Raw genomic sequence first — 17,128 nt, 5'->3', positions numbered from 1 at the left:
CAGCACTGGGGTCACGAGTTCGATTCCTAACCATGGCCTTATCTGTGTGGAGTTTGTATGTTCTCCCCGTGTTTGCGTGGGTTTCCTCCGGGTGCTCCGGTTTCCTCCCACACTCCAAAAACATACTAGTGGCGCAGGAACTGATGCGAGTTCTCTGTTCAGCGCTGCGGAATTAGTAGCACTATATAAATAGCTGATGATGATGATGGTCAGTTGATTACCCCGATTGGGTTCATCCTAGTTCGTTCTGCAACAACGAACTTCCTGTCTTTCAATATAGAGAGAATCCTATACCTCGAATATCATTAATTTTTGCAAGACCTGGAAATTTTACAGATATATTCGAGAAAGTTACCAGTAGCTCTCTTATAAAGTATTTTAGATTGATCAGACCTTTAAAACAACCCCATATCCAGGAATACAAACGACGCATCAGACTGTAAAAATACGCACCAGACGGTTCAAACGAATCCGATAGAGAACGACGACTCCCGCAAAGGATGAGGTCACATGGGCCTTTTAAAGTCTAGTGTTGTTTAAGCTCTGGAAACGCTCAGGACATAAATTAAACAACATTTTATCTGCTTCTCTAACTTGCATCACTTTCCAGCCGTGGGAAGCGAGAGCTTGTATGATTGGGTTGCAGTCCCCTAGGTAACAACGACACACGCTCCATACTGTCTGCAGAATGGGGGATCCATACACAGGGCCTGGGGCCTAACACTGTACATTATAATCTGTCTGTGTTTACGATACCCAGGTAAAGACAACACCCAGTCCACAGGTTCCTGATCACCTTTTAAACCAGGAATCTGTGCCCAGCAGGGGGGGTAAGAAACAAAATTACACTATATTTTCCCAGGAAATTGAAAATTCTTCTTAGGACCAGCAGGAAGCTAAATATATTTTTTAATGTACGTGGAATATTAAATTCGCTCTGTCAGATGGCATTTAACATATCAGACTGTGATCGGAGCATCACACATGGAGAATTAACCAATTTCTGGGTTGCAAAAGCAAACACTTACAAACTATAACCCCCCCCTGAAAATAAAACAGTTGATACAGGTCAGGTGCATGTCCACAGCCAAAGTAAGGACCCTAAGCTTTGAAAACAATACATAGATTGTCAGCTCTTGAGATCAGGCAGATACCTCTGTGTTTCAGTTAATGTTTTGGTGTAAATAAAGTCCAATATAAAATAATAAACCTGCAGAAAGGAATGAGCAATTGGGCAATCCATGGCCTATCCCCTGTGTCTATCCAACGCTTGCCATGTTACTTGTGGTAGTTTCACAATGCTTGCAGCAAACCCTTCCTATAACTCAGCCACATGTCCATAGAACACAGAATTCTGCGACTTGTGCAGTTTCCCCCACAAACTCAAATTCATCTTGTCATAAAAATAAACAAAACTTTTGTTTTGTTGCCCCTGTTTCATGTATCAATACAACCCCGTTCTCTGTAAATAACAAATGTTTGTTTTGTTTCTCTCTTCTCAGATAACAATTCCCTCTAGTAAGAGCTCTGCCCCCTCCTGCCAGGGAGGAGAGAGGTGCCCCCTGCTGTGCCCACACACTCACCTTAATGCAAAACTGTGCAGAAGACATTGCCAGCCACAAGGATAGCCCCTCTCTCTGCTGCGGTTAGGGGGGGCAGACCCTGGGTCCCATCGGCCCCCCCCTGTCTCCCAGAAGTTAGCACATTGTATTCCAGGGGTGCAAGGCTCGGAGCCCCCCCTGAGGGGTGCAGGGCAGTGGGGTTCCTGGTGTTTTGGGATTTCTGGTTTCCTTCCTGGAAGAGAGAAGTGGAGGCAGAAGTGAGTCTCCCCCTTCCTCTCTCATTGATCTCAGTGCAAGTCCTGAAACTGACGTGTATTCCCAGCACTCAGCTCAGCCTCTTAAAGAGACACCCACACCAGGAAACACAGACAGGGAAGTGCCCACAGGGGGAGGGGGCATTTTGGAAGAATGGGGGGGGGGTGAGCCATGGGTGGGGGATGCTGGAAGTGAGCTTTGGAGGTAATTGGGGGTTCATGAGAAAGGGGGAGGGACAGATAGAGGGGGGGGGGGGGTTAATAAAAGGGGGGGGGGGGTGGACACATTAGAGGAATGTAGTAGAGTGCAAGCTCTTCAATCTCCTATTCTTTTACTAGTTTATCTGCCTTCTTTAATTAACCCTTATCTACAAGCCGTGGAAGTGGGGGCTCCATAATATTATATAATGATTACATAAAGCTGTCAGTTCCTATAAAGACGGGGGTTTGTCTGCCGTGTGTATAACGCGCCCTCGATCTCCCAGGAACGCGCCTGGATGAGTAACATCAGCAGATGATACAATGTTGCAAGTTGAACAATAACAATGTGTTGTAGGAACAATGGGCTGTGACGGGTTTTTATCGCCTGGACACGGGGGGTTTAACCCCTGCCGTGCCATGGGGGGTTTCGGGGGGAGGAACCTGCTATTATTTGGGAGGGGCAGAGGTAACAGAGACTTACACAGGGGCCAGGTATAGGAGACTGAGACAAAGCAGAGCGGTCCCTTTAAGAAGATCTACCCGGAAATGTCAGCTCATGTTGCAGAGAGAGAGAGCTGGGAAATGAGGAAGAAGGAGGAGGGGGTGAGAGGAGGAGGGGATAGGGGGGAGATATGCTGCCAAAACCGAGGAGGGGGGGAGGAAGACAGGTAGGGGCAGGGCACAGGAGCATGGAGGAAAATAGAGGGTTAGGTGTGTTGTAAAATAAATAATAAACTAGTAGAAGGTGGAGAAAGAAACAGGAAATTTGGGTTAGCTCAACCCTTATTTATTTGTTATTTATTAACATTTATTTATATTTATATAGCACCGGCATATTCAGCAGAACTTTACAATTAGGATATTGTTGGCGCACACTCCCTCTATGCAGGGACACATGGGGACAGCGATGGTTCGAAGCTCAGAGCCAAAGGGTACAATGAAATCACCCGAAGCGCCACGCACTACAAACGTCTTATCAGTGCTCCTGGGTACAAGGCCTTATACGGAATGTGGTACTGGGGAGAGTGCAACTTCCAGTGTAAGAGAGAGAGGAAGAGAGCGAGACATCCTGTGGGAGAGAGAGGAAGAGAGTGCGACATCCGGTGTGAGAGAGGAAGAGAGCGAGATATCCTGTGGGAGAGAGAGAGGAAGAGAGTGAGACATCCTGGGGAGAGAGAGGAAGAGAGTGTCACATCCTGAGGGAGAGAGGAAGTGAGCGAGACATCCTGTGGGAGAAAGAGGAAGAGAGTGAGATACCCTGAGGGAGAGAGAGGAAGAGAATGAGACATCCTGTGTGAGAGAGAGGAAGAGAGTGAGATATCCTGAGGGAGAGAGAGAAAGAGTGAGACATCCTGTGGGAGAGAGAGGAAGAGAGTGAGATACCCTGAGGGAGAGAGAGGTAGAGAGCGAGACATCCTGTGGGAGAGAGAGAAAGAGAGTGTCACATCCTGGGGGAGAGAGGAAGTGAGCGAGACATCCTGTGGGAGAAAGAGGAAGAGAGTGAGATACCCTGACGGAGAGAGAGGTAGAGAGCGAGACATCCTGTGGGAGAGAGAGGAAGAGAGTGAGATACCCTGAGGGAGAGAGAGGTAGAGAGCGAGACATCCTGTGGGAGAGAGAGGAAGAGTGAGACATCCTGGGGAGAGAGAGGAAGAGAGCGAGACATCCTGTGTGAGAGAGAGGAAGAGTGAGACATCCTGGGGAGAGAGAGGAAGAGAGCGAGACATCCTGTGGGAGAGAGAGGAAGAGTGAGACATCCTGGGGAGAGAGAGAGGAAGAGAGCGAGACATCCTGGCATCATGGGGGAGAGAGAGAAAGAGAGTGTCACATCCTGGGGGAGAGAGGAAGTGAGCGAGACATCTTGTGGGAGAAAGAGGAAGAGAGTGAGATACCCTGACGGAGAGAGAGGTAGAGAGCGAGACATCCTGTGGGAGAGAGAGGAAGAGAGTGAGATACCCTGAGGGAGAGAGAGGTAGAGAGCGAGACATCCTGTGGGAGAGAGAGGAAGAGAGTGAGATACCCTGAGGGAGAGAGGTAGAGAGCGAGACATCCTGTGGGAGAGAGAGGAAGAGAGCGAGACATCCTGTGTGAGAGAGAGGAAGAGTGAGACATCCTGGGGAGAGAGGAAGAGAGCGAGACATCCTGGGGGAGAGAGAGAAAGAGAGTGTCACATCCTGGGGGAGAGAGGAAGTGAGCGAGACATCTTGTGGGAGAAAGAGGAAGAGAGTGAGATACCCTGACGGAGAGAGAAAGAGAGTGTCACATCCTGTGTGAGAGAGAGGAAGAGTGAGACATCCTGGGGAGAGAGAGGAAGAGAGCGAGACATCCTGTGGGAGAGAGAGAGGAAGAGTGAGACATCCTGTGTGAGAGAGAGGAAGAGTGAGACATCCTGGGGAGAGAGAGGAAGAGAGCGAGACATCCTGTGGGAGAGAGAGGAAGAGTGAGACATCCTGGGGAGAGAGAGAGGAAGAGAGCGAGACATCATGGCATCATGGGGGAGAGAGAGAAAGAGAGTGTCACATCCTGGGGGAGAGAGGAAGTGAGAGAGACATCCTGTGGGAGAAAGAGGAAGAGAGTGAGATACCCTGACGGAGAGAGAGGTAGAGAGCGAGACATCCTGTGGGAGAGAGAGGAAGAGAGCGAGATATCCTGTGTGAGAGAGAGGAAGAGTGAGACATCCTGGGAGAGAGAGAGGAAGAGAGCGAGACATCCTGGGGGAGAGAGAGAAAGAGAGTGTCACATCCTGGGGGAGAGAGGAAGTGAGCGAGACATCTTGTGGGAGAAAGAGGAAGAGAGTGAGATACCCTGAGGGAGAGAGAGGTAGAGAGCGAGACATCCTGTGTGAGAGAGAGGTAGAGAGCGAGACATCCTGTTATCCGGTCACCCAGAAGTAAACTGAGAAATTGGCCCAACCACTGGCTAAATACTTTGTGAGACTACCTCCACTCAAAAACTCAAAAGACACTCATATGGGCAGCACGGTGGCTCAGTGGTTAGCATTTCTGCCTCACAGCACTGGGGTCATGAGTTCAATTCCCGACCATGGCCTTATCCGTGTGGAGTTTGTATGTTTGTGTGGGTTTCCTCCCACAATCCCCAAAAAACATACTAGTAGGTTAATTGGCTGCTATCAAAATTGACCCTGGTCTGTCTGTCTGTCTCCCTCTCTGTCTGTCTGTGTGTGTGTGTGTATATTAGAGAATTTAGACTGTAAGCTCCAATTGTGCAGGGACTGATGTGAGTTCTCTGTACAGCGCTGCGGAATTAGTGGCGCTATATAAATAAATGATGATTGGTTAACTGAGGGTTGGAACAGAGACTTAACGAGTTAACTTTTACGACCTAACAAATGGGTGCCCTTCATTCTACAGCAAGCTGAGCTACTGCCCTGCTGCAAACTGGTAACTTGAGGGTACGATCAGGTGCCACGCTCCAATAACGGGTACCCAGTCCAAAGTCTTAACTGGACCACACCGCTGTGGGAACCAATTGGGGTTTAAAAGGGTGTATTCAGGCATCCATTGGGTGTTCTACTGTGGCACAGATGGGCTGCAGCTCCTGTTGGATTGGTCCAGGGTGGAGCCTGGGTTGGGATCTTGACTCCTTGGTGGGATGACCCCATTGCAGCACCATCTAATCTCCCGCTGTAGCTCTGTACCTGACCATGATTTTGTGGTAGGTCGGGCACAGATTTGTGTTTATACTCTCCGGGGATGTCGCCATTATGGAGAGGAGCGCATGTTGAGGAGACCTCAACTATAGAAAGGATGGGCACACGGTTCACGCCCCTAACAGCTGGTCAAGCTGCTGAGCAAAATTTGGGACAGCGTTGGCGCTGTATCCCTGGAATAGGAGCCCAGTAACGTAGAATCCGCTGGTGATGCAAACAACAAATAACGTGCAACATAGTAACCAATTTATCTTTATTAAAGGATACAGTCAATCATCGTGAACAATGCTTATCAGTAACTGTGAGAGTCCAGGACAACCCAGAAACGGGGGGAGAGACAGTAACATGGTGGGGACCGGAGACTTATACGTGTTACGTGGACAATACTCTGCAATCACCGCTGGTATATTCTAAAAGTTCTCACTTCTCTCAAATCTCCGCTGATTCTTCATGTTTTGTGTAGATTTTAAATCCTGTTTACAAATTGTATATTCCCGTGAGTTTATGTTAACTAGGATTATACATCTAGTTGTTGGCTTTAGACAGGCTATAAAGGACATATACATCTGTCTCCCTATACAATGTCCATGTATAGATTGTGGAAAACTAATACTTCTACAAACTCCTGGCTCCAGTAAATTAAACGTAGGGATCACCTCAGGCAGAATGGAGCCGATTCCACCTTTCCAACTACATGCAATGTAGGGATTAGTATTCTGTGAAGCAGTTTTGGCCAGTTCACAACGGGGAGCGCGGTGTTTGTATATATTTGGTGATGGTAAGATAATATAGACTCTGCCGGTACAACAACAGACTGTTAATTAATGAAAGCAGGATTAATGATAATTTCACCTTCAATGGAGCATCTACCATCTAAGTCAGTTATATAGGGGGAACGCGCTAAACTCACAGCCTAGTGATAAAAGGAAACATTTAATGAAATAAACAGGAAGATTGACACTAGCACAAACTATAGAGGTTATATCCACCGCTAATTATGTCGTTTCTTTCTATAATAGGGAGCGGAGGTCTACAGTCCTTTCATAGTTTGATAAGGAGAAACATTGTAACAGCTAGCATGATATAAAACTAAACGTACAGTACAAAACATACATTAAAAGAAATTCACATACTTTCCTCTAAAAGTGTTTTTGTTTTTTCTTTGTAAAGATGTACTTAATAGTATGATAATCGCAGTTTTGTGAATTAAACCTTATTACCACTAGATGTTAAAAATGTCATTGTTGATTTCTATCATTAAGTCATTTTAAGAAATTATTTGGGAAGTTAAATTAAAAATAAAAATCTTATTTCAAAGCTGCGCTTCACCCTCAAAATATCAATCACTTTTGATGGTTTTGTAAGTATTGGGGGAAACAAAGAATTTCCTAAACAATATATTCAGGAAACATTCATTAAATAATGGAGTCATTCGAGCCCTCTTTTGCCAAGTACAATTCCAAACCGATTCTTAAGAGGGTCATGTGATTTTCCTGAGGCCGCGTCGTGTAACAGAGTTCTGCTATATTGTTCTGTGACGGGGAGGACAGAGCTGCAGAATGCTCTGTCTAAGAGGCGTAGAAGGGGCGGGGCTTGAAGCGCTAAAGATTGCGCATCTTCAGGCTCCAGCAATGTGGTTTGTTCTAGTTAAAACACCTGTAAAAGCCCAACGTTACTTACAGTGTATTGTGTTAAAATAATAATAATATCTAGGTATGGCTGGCTCGCCATTTAGGACATAGACGGCAGGAACCTGGGAAAAGGCAGGTTAGCCCATGCATGCTGCCATACACAGCTCAGGTTCCGGTCCATTAACTGAAATGATCACTTTCTCATGACATTTACTTCCTGTTTCTAATTTTTGCACCTGATCCTTGTACTTTCCTTATCCAATTATGTCACTTCACAATCACTTTGTATTGTTTGCTTACCAAACGATACAAAGTATCACAGTGTAACAGTAAAAAAAAAAGCTTTCCAGTGCACGCAGGACTTTGTGCTACGATAGAACGAGGCCGTATACATTGCTGGACACCGAAATGAGACAAAAGGCTCACAATCCAGGACTGTGCACGGCAGTAAATCACAAGAGGCCACTGGTAGTGTAAATGTGTCTGATTTGCTCTCCCAATCATTACAACATTATGCAACCAGGCCTCCTACTTAGGCCACAGATTACCTTAGTCTGTTTTTATGTTTTTAGCTAGAGAAGAGAAAATATATTGTATTCTATAGTACATATATTTAACCCTTTCGATAGTTTTTTATTTAATAGGTTAACCAATCTTAAATGAGCGTTCCTCCAATCAATATGTATCAGATAAGTTGTAGTGTAAAGAGAGACTGCATTGATAATTCCTTCCCCCCTATAGATGATTAAGCCCCGCCTTTTTATTCAAATTGTTTTAACAGACCAACCTATCATTAAGAGGGAGGTTTAAAAGCCCAAAGTCCACTCCCTCTTCTCGTCATATATATGTATACATGGACTATTTAAAAAGAATGTGTCGTAGGGCGAAACGCGTAGGAGGGCCCCCTGTTCTGTTTATATCTACCCCGCTTCTGCTTGGTTTCACCACTTTGTTTTCTACACTACCCCTTAGTGTTTGTAGCACTACACTTATGAGTGCTCTCTTTGGGTTTTTTTGTTTATTGGTTTTTTTTTTTATGTCTTTTAGAAGTCACACATTTCTCTGAGCGACTTAGTAAATTTACTACACAACAACCGCGTCACTCTCAGCTGATAACACAGGCCGACTTCTTCTCCTCCTCGTACTCCAGCACGTACTCCGGGTAGATCTGAAGCTTTTCGAACACCACAAAGATGGACGGGTTGTAGACATTGTCCACGCAGGAGTCGTAGCTTTGGATACCGACGCGTTTCTGCGGAGGGCGCTTCATGGTGGAGTCTCCTGTCACGTAGTCTCCCACCAGCACCCGAGCCAAGAACATGGTCCTTTTGCCGCTAGAGGTAGGAAAGGCGTAGTTGTGCGAGTAGGAGGCGTCTCTGGCAAAGTAGCTTCCTGCGGGGAGAACGTGTGGACATTACAACAGTGATTTGCTTAAAGTCTGCTCCTAGACATGACAACAGCCCCAGCGCACACCCTATTCCAATGTCCGCTGGGGAGCTCTTTCAGTGATGTCATTACAGGGGGTGGAGCTAAACAACCACATTCAAATCAAACTCTGCTGCGATTAGACTCATTGAAATGTATCAATAAATAGAAAACTAGAGATTGTTCATCTATCATTTGGTCCATAAATCGACTACGTGACGTCACAAAAGAACGGAGAGGCGCCATTCTCTGCAATATACATTATAAGGAAGGGCGCCAATAGTTATCTATACACCCAATTTTCACTCTTATGGGCATCTCTCTCTCTCCATAAATCCCCCCCCCCCCTCCGTGGGGTCCTTTACATGCAGAGCACCTACCTTGGCCATAGACAGTGCCGTGGGTCCCGCAGATGCGCCAGTCAAAGTTCTGATTGCAGATGGCGTCAAGAAAATTGCTGTCTGTACCGTGAAACAGGCTGCGCTCCGTCACCTCCTTACCCAGATTGGCTTTCTTCATCTGTTCCTTTTGCCTAAACGAGACATTGGGGGAGAATTCATAAATAATGGATCTGTAGGTAACGGTGTAACAGGGTGCTGTATCCCATAGCAACCAGAGTCTACAGGTCGTTTTGTATATTATTTTAGTGCATGTGACACTGGTTGCTATGGGCAACACCACCTGCGGAATAGTTTTCATAACTGTCCCAATCTGCACCTCATTTACAAATTGCAGAACGGCCAAAGGGCAGCTCGGATCTGTCTTTGGAGGGGCTTGGCTCGCGCAGGTGCTCCTAGGGCTCCATCAAAGCGCCAAGGGGTAATAAAGAGCACACATTTAGGGCAGGGAAAACGGGAGGACGACTATTTCCAGTCTGCAACTTGATGTTTGCAGCAGTTCTGTTGTTTTGGAGGATCTGGACTGCTCTATAAGTTTAACTCGACGCATTTTGCCGCATGCAGAGGCACAAAGGTGTCACGTGTAATATAGACAGCCCCGTTTTACGTCCTCTCTCTTATGATTCATTGAAGTCATAAGTGAGGCATATACTGAGCTCACTGCCCCGCTTCCTCCCTGCCGGGATATACATTAAACACACGAAACGCGTCATGTCCCTCAGCAGACTTACCACTGATAGATCTGCCAGAGAGACGGATTCTGTATGCGCCAAATTGTCTTCACCTTCTGCCCGGACAGCGTCTTCATGAACATATCGGTGATGCGTTTAAACTCATCGGATGTTTCCGAGACGTTAACTTTCTACGTGGAATATAAAACACCAGTTAGTCTAGATCTTGTACAGAATTATATTAGTGACACCATTTTGAATGCAGTGGAGGCAGCCATTTTGTGACTGAACCAATGTTTGTGACCTATTAATTAACTATGATCTAGCGCCTCATGAACTCGGTCACCTCTCTGGTACGCAGTCATACGGTAGGCTCCATTCTTGAGAACTGTGGTTCCCTTAGGGCTTGCATCATTTTGAAATAAGAAACAAAATGGCTGCCCCCACTGTATAGACCTTTAAAGCTGCACAGACATTATATACATATATTATATTGGATATTATCTGTTACATACAAACACAAACTAAAATAAAATATGAACAGACTGTAATTCACAGAGAAAAGCTTAGAAGTGTAATGATAATTATACACTGTACATGTAATGGCTCATTGAGAAGTCTGACTAGAGTCATAGCCCCTTATTGTATTCAATCTAAATCTCTTGTTCAACCGGGATGGCCCCAGTTTTTAAGCCAATCAGATCATCAACTGGTCACAGACACACAGAGTATTTCAGGAGGGGAGTGGGCGGATCTTGTGGTACCTGTCCACCTGGGGGATTGTGTTACAAAGACAGGGCTGTATGTGACAGAGGCAGTGACATGATGTGAGGAGAGGAATGGAGGCAGCAGGAAGCCACAGACTGAGAGTTATATAGTGGAAGGAGCAGGGTCCCCAGCAGCACAGAGTATATCAGGAGATGAGTGATGTGATAGTGAGGACAGGGCTGCATGTGACAGGGGCAGTGACATGATGTGAGGAGGGAATGGAGGCAGCAGGAAGCCACAGACTGAGAGTTATATAGTGGAAGGAGCAGGTGCCCCAGCAGCACAGAGTATATCAGGAGATGAGTGATGTGTCAGTGAGGACAGGGCTGCATGTGACAGGGGCAGTGACATGATGTGAGGAGGGGAATGGAGGCAGCAGGAAGCCACAGACTGAGAGTTATATAGTGGAAGGAGCAGGGTCCCCAGCAGCACAGAGTATATCAGGAGATGAGTGATGTGTTAGTGAGGACAGGGCTGCATGTGACAGGGGCAGTGACATGATGTGAGGAGGGGAATGGAGGCAGCAGGAAGTCACAGACTGAGAGTTATATAGTGGAAGGAGCAGGGTCCCCAGCAGCACAGAGTATATCAGGAGATGAGTGATGTGTTAGTGAGGACAGGGCTGTATGTGACAGGGGCAGTGACATGATGTGAGGAGGGGAATGGAGGCAGCAGGAAGCCACAGACTGAAAATTATATAGTGGAAGGAGCAGGGTCCTCCAGCAGCACAGAGTATATCAGGAGATGAGTGATGTGTCAGTGAGGACAGAGCTGCATGTGGCAGGGGCAGTGACATGATGTGAGAAGGGGAATGGAGGCAGCAGGAAGTCACAGACTGAGAGTTATACAGTGGAAGGAGCAGGTTCCCCAGCAGCACAGAGTATATCAGGAGATGGGTGATGCGTTAGTGAGGACAGGGCTGCATGTGACAGGGGTAGTGACATGATGTGAGGACGGGAATGGAGGCAGCAGGAAGCCACAGACTGAGAGTTATATAGTGGAAGGAGCAGGGTCCTCCAGCAGCACAGAGTATATCAGGAGATGAGTGATGTGTCAGTGAGGACAGAGCTGCATGTGGCAGGGGCAGTGACATGATGTGAGGAGAGGAATGGAGGCAGCAGGAAGCCACAGACAGAGTTATATAGTGGAAGGAGCAGGGTCCCCCAGCAGCACAGAGTATATCAGGAGATGAGTGACGTGTTAGTGAGGACAGGGCTGCATGTGACAGGGGCAGTGACATGATGTGAGGAGAGGAATGGAGGCAGCAGGAAGCCACAGACAGAGTTATATAGTGGAAGGAGCAGGGTCCCCCAGCAGCACAGAGTATATCAGGAGATGAGTGACGTGTTAGTGAGGACAGGGCTGCATGTGGCAGGGGCAGTGACATGATGTGAGGAGGGGAATGGAGGCAGCAGGAAGCCACAGACTGAGAGTTATATAGTGGAAGGAGCAGGTGCCCCAGCAGCACAGAGTATATCAGGAGATGAGTGATGTGTTAGTGAGGACAGGGCTGCATGTGACAGGGGCAGTGACATGATGTGAGGAGAGGAATGGAGGCAGCAGGAAGCCACAGACTGAGAGTTATATAGTGGAAGGAGCAGGTGCCCCAGCAGCACAGAGTATATCAGGAGATGAGTGATGTGTTAGTGAGGACAGGGCTGCATGTGACAGGGGCAGTGACATGATGTGAGGAAGGGAATGGAGGCAGCAGGAAGCCACAGACTGAGAGTTATATAGTGGAAGGAGCAGGTGCCCCAGCAGCACAGAGTATATCAGGAGATGAGTGATGTGTTAGTGAGGACAGGGCTGTATGTGACAGGGGCAGTGACATGATGTGAGGAAGGGAATGGAGGCAGCAGGAAGCCACAGACTGAGAGTTATATAGTGGAAGGAGCAGGGTCCCCAGCAGCACAGAGTATATCAGGAGATGAGTGATGGGTTAGTGAGGACAGGGCTGCATGTGACAGGGGCAGTGACATGATGTGAGGAGGGAATGGAGGCAGCAGGAAGCCACAGACAGAGTTATATAGTGGAAGGAGCAGGGTCCCCCAGCAGCACAGAGTATATCAGGAGATGAGTGACGTGTTAGTGAGGACAGGGCTGCATGTGGCAGGGGCAGTGACATGATGTGAGGAGGGGAATGGAGGCAGCAGGAAGCCACAGACTGAGAGTTATATAGTGGAAGGAGCAGGGTCCCCAGCAGCACAGAGTATATCAGGAGATGAGTGATGGGTTAGTGAGGACAGGGCTGCATGTGACAGGGGCAGTGACATGATGTGAGGAGGGGAATGGAGGCAGCAGGAAGCCACAGACTGAGAGTTATATAGTGGAAAGAGCAGGGTCCTCCAGCAGCACAGAGTATATCAGGAGATGAGTGATGTGTTAGTGAGGACAGGGCTGCATGTGACAGGGGCAGTGACATGATGTGAGGAGGGGAATGGAGGCAGCAGGAAGCCACAGACTGACAGTTATATAGTGGAAGGAGCAGGGTCCTCCAGCAGCACAGAGTATATCAGGAGATGAGTGATGGGTTAGTGAGGACAGGGCTGTATGTGACAGGGGCAGTGACATGATGTGAGGAGGGGAATGGAGGCAGCAGGAAGCCACAGACAGAGTTATATAGTGGAAGGAGCAGGGTCCCCAGCAGCACAGAGTATATCAGGAGATGAGTGATGTGTTAGTGAGGACAGGGCTGCATGAAAAGATAATACTTGTTTTCACACATTAAGGCACTGTTGGATACCCCACAGTAGAGTGTATATAACCCAAATGCAACCTACGTAGGGATTTCCCTTAAAACATAGACTCCCTGTACCTTATGACCTATGTCCGGCATGGCCCCAGCGTCCCATTCCATTGGGTAGATCCCTGTTCTCAGTGGTGACACTGGTGCCTTCAGGGTTGAATTGGTGGCAGTCGATTTCGTGCTGTGAAATAAAAAAAAAGTTCCAGGACGTGAAATGGGAGGTTGGCGCCACCTAGCAGAGTATCCAAGAAGTGCAACTCGCCCGTTTTAGATTATTAGTAGAATGTGTAAATCTAGTTCTAGTCTGGTTAAATCTGGGGGAATAACTACTATGGCACTTTAATATATAAAAAAAAAAAAAGAGAAATAAATCATCCGTCTGGATATACACCAAAAACTCCAGGCAACGCTTTCAACAATTTTACATAATCATTTGGCCTCTACTATCCCTGCAGGCAATATATAAATAAAAGGCATTTATACCCCTTGACTTGCAACATGCTTTGTCCAATACTGTAATTACAAAAGTACAAAAAATAAAAACCTAAAACCAAATCTGTATGTACAGTATCTAGCAGTGAAATGAAAGTATGATGCTTAGTTCATATTTTGATTTAAAAAAAAATAAGTTTGCATGTTTGGGTGTATATCTGACTAATAAACAAAGGGTGGAGTGTACCTATGTCTAATATATGCTTAACCTAAATATCATTGTGGAATGTTTTGCTGAGGTCATCTGAATATAGTTGATAAAACCACCAAAAACATACATAGAATAAATCGGACATCATCATCATCACCATTTATTTATATAGTGCCACTAATTAAATTAAATAAAATCTGGTCCATAATTTGTCAGCATAAAAAATAGAGCTTTTAATACACGAATATACCAGCAATTCATCATCATCATCACCATCGTCATTTATTTATAATGGAAACAGATTAAGGACATTGGATGTTGATGCAGAACGTGAAGACACAAGAGAGAAGGTAGAGACAGCCTTGCTCGTAGGAGCTTACAATCTAGACACACTAAACAATCTTGCCAATGTTAAAGGAGAAAGTGTTTTGCATGTAAGTCACTTAAAACAGCATATAAAACATTTCAAGTAAAAAAAAGCTGATCGTGCTAATTAGGAGTAATTAACATTTAAATTATGTGGAGTAAAAGTGTCTCTTTAGTCCCGATATATTAAAAATGCAGTTTTTAATATTCACTCTGTGCCAATCCTTTTAAACCGCTCCTCCAATGGGATTGCAAATATTTATAGCTTGAAACAATTAATAAAAAAAAAAACAACTTCAACATATGGTACATGTGCAATATACAATATGATTTAGCTGGGAAAACATCTTTTTTGTCAGTGCACATTCATTTCTTCTTACACAATTCACATAAACTTGACCATCAGGACTGTAATAGGTCTATTCTCTACTTTTTACACAGAAAATAACATATCCGATTAGGGACAATCCCTACATCTAGTCAACTACATAATTTCCTACAGAAACAAACACTGATGTTGTCAACACATTTACATGAAATCCCTTCAACTTATTAAGGTTGGGCTATTAAGGTCTACTTCCACATTCCTATCTTTTGAGCCTTTTTCTTTTCATCTACATCATTAATACAAAATGCATAAAACCATGCACAGATTTGTCAGTTTCTTTTCCCCTATTCTGTAAATGAAAGAGCATAATTTAATGCAAAGGAAGTAAGTGGTACAAACTCTTCTGTCATTTTTATATACGTATGACACAGAATTTGATAAACATGGACAAGCACAAATGAGAAAACCATCATAAGCAAACATCAAGTTGCCATTAAATTGTGTCCCTAGAGTTCCTAACCAACCAAACAAACTATATGATTCTGATCTTGATGCAAAGTTCACCTTATAGTCGAACATGATCAACGTGACCAAATTTTCCTTGCAATAAATCAGGAATATAGACACAGAATTTATTTGCAATTAGTGCACACCCTACTTCTTTACTGTTCAGCATGCAGTATAAATCCATTCTGTTTTGCAGGTCACACGTCTAATGGCAGAAATTTCCACTGTCATCTCTTACAATGCATTCACAGTTCCATTGCTAACCTTCTCTACTAATCTGAATAATAACTTAACTTCTTTGCTAGTCCTACAGCCTCCACACATGGGTATTAATAAGATATCAAAATACCAATATCAGTTGCATTCAATTCTCATGTACCCTTAATCCTGCCATTAGGAAGAGAATAACATGCTTAATTTCACGACGTATAATTTGCATCTTCCTGATCAGCCTATTGGTAGCGATAGGTAAGCTCTTTCTCCACAAATAAAATAATAACCCTGGTTATTCCTTACATCTAATCATGACTCCCTATATGCAGGGTCGTATTATAGAATGTAGTATTTATATTGCGTCTCTATAGAGATATACCATTGGCTATATCCAACTCCTGCAATTTCCATTGTTTACGAAGAAAATTAAAGCCGCAACAGAGGCGGATAATCGTAGATATTATTATTAGATACAGTTTTGTTAAAATCTCTGGTCCACAATCACATTTGCAGTCCACCTATTGTTTGTTCCATGTTACTGCAAACGGTTGTGTTGTGTAGGAAGTGTACGGGCAATAGTCTCTGCAAGTGAACGGGACAGGTGTTATTGATACCCCCCCCCCCCCCCCTTAGAATGGGTTTTGGATGCGGGATAGCTAGATAGGAAATTAAATGAGAAGAATTTACGAAAGGTTTACCAAAGAACAGGAGGCAAACAATGGGCAACAATTTCACTGTAGTGACAAATCCTCTAGAAATGTAGTGGCAAATCCTCTGCACACTTGTAGGCAACGAAGGCCATAGTGTCTTCGGAGGCAGAAGGATGGGGACTTTTCCTTTCTACCAGTTCATGTTGAGAGGTGGCCTCTCCCTAAAAAGAAATAGGGTTCCAGACACCAAAACGGATGGCGGTGGTGGTGAGGGTGGTGGTTGGGGGCACCAGCTTCTTGTCTGGGTGAAGGGTTATTGATTTTGTGGATCCAGGTGTTCAATCCTTGGCGCAGCTGTACCAGTGGCTCGGCAGTACTGGATATGCGACTGTCCAGCTGGGTTTGCAATGCCGACATCCCCCGGTTCACCTTCACAAATACCAATTCATCTGGCTGAATTCAAAGACACTGTCGGCATGTTCCTGTAGGCTACGCAGCTTGGACCTGTGGATGGAACACCTTCATAAGGTTTGTGAATGGAACACTTTGCTAAAATTAGGGTATTGCAATATTTCAGTTTATCAGTCAGATGAAGATCAAGGATGGAGAGAGGTACAGGGGGCAGATGATGGGAATTTCATTAGTCTTCCCATTATAATTTCATGTGGGCCAAGTCCAGTCTTTCTGTTGCTGTTGGACCCCATTCTCATGAACGGAAGCGGGAAGGCATCAGGCCACATAAGACCCGTTTCTCAACAAATGACAGCAACCTTGTTTATTCAGAATACCGTTCTGCCTCTGCTGGACCAGAAGCCAGCGGACAGTAAGGACAATGTAATTTCTGAATTATTCTTAATAGCTCGCTATGAGTTAATGATCAAAAGGTATCCAAAATACTGGAATAAAATCCATAAACAACTCTTTGCTTACAGTGACTGTATCTGGTTTTGTACATGGATAAGCGTCATCTCAACCAGAGTGCATGCAAAACGATTAGAAGTACATGTTCAACATGGCAACACTTAAATTTGAATGAAATAAAAAATTTATATTATTTAGAATACTCCCCAAACTTTAGGTCGTGTCATCTCAAGC

At 45.2% G+C, this 17,128-nt stretch overlaps 2 protein-coding genes across 4 annotated transcripts in view; both read right to left on the bottom strand.

The window, feature by feature from the left end:
* The window catches only part of ETV6 (ETS variant transcription factor 6), a 28,754-nt gene extending 26,840 nt beyond the window's left edge, over positions 1 to 1,914 (bottom strand). For both annotated transcript variants that reach the window (XM_075210662.1, XM_075210663.1), the window contains exon 1: positions 1,584 to 1,914. In XM_075210662.1, coding sequence (XP_075066763.1) covers positions 1,584 to 1,610 — 27 coding nt within the window. In that variant the 5' untranslated portion in view covers positions 1,611 to 1,914. The remainder of the gene's footprint in view (positions 1 to 1,583) is intronic.
* A 4,009-nt stretch (positions 1,915 to 5,923) lies between these two features.
* LOC142153250 (zinc finger CCCH-type antiviral protein 1-like) overlaps positions 5,924 to 17,128 on the bottom strand; it is a 28,323-nt gene continuing 17,118 nt past the window's right edge. Inside the window, exons 10-13 of one of the 2 annotated variants that reach the window (XM_075210655.1) lie at positions 13,396 to 13,507; positions 9,873 to 10,003; positions 9,124 to 9,275; positions 5,924 to 8,710 (exon numbers count right to left, since the gene is read on the bottom strand). In XM_075210655.1, coding sequence (XP_075066756.1) covers positions 8,424 to 8,710; positions 9,124 to 9,275; positions 9,873 to 10,003; positions 13,396 to 13,507 — 682 coding nt within the window. In that variant the 3' untranslated portion in view covers positions 5,924 to 8,423. Of the gene's footprint in view, positions 8,711 to 9,123; positions 9,276 to 9,872; positions 10,004 to 13,395; positions 13,508 to 14,232; positions 16,538 to 17,128 lie in introns of those variants that run through there. The other variant, XM_075210658.1, reaches the window with a different exon arrangement.

Source organism: Mixophyes fleayi, chromosome 4 (assembly GCF_038048845.1).
Source record: "Mixophyes fleayi isolate aMixFle1 chromosome 4, aMixFle1.hap1, whole genome shotgun sequence".
Lineage (NCBI taxonomy): Eukaryota > Metazoa > Chordata > Amphibia > Anura > Limnodynastidae > Mixophyes > Mixophyes fleayi.
Note: the sequence above shows the minus strand (reverse complement) of the source record. Positions and strands in the feature narration are given on the sequence as shown.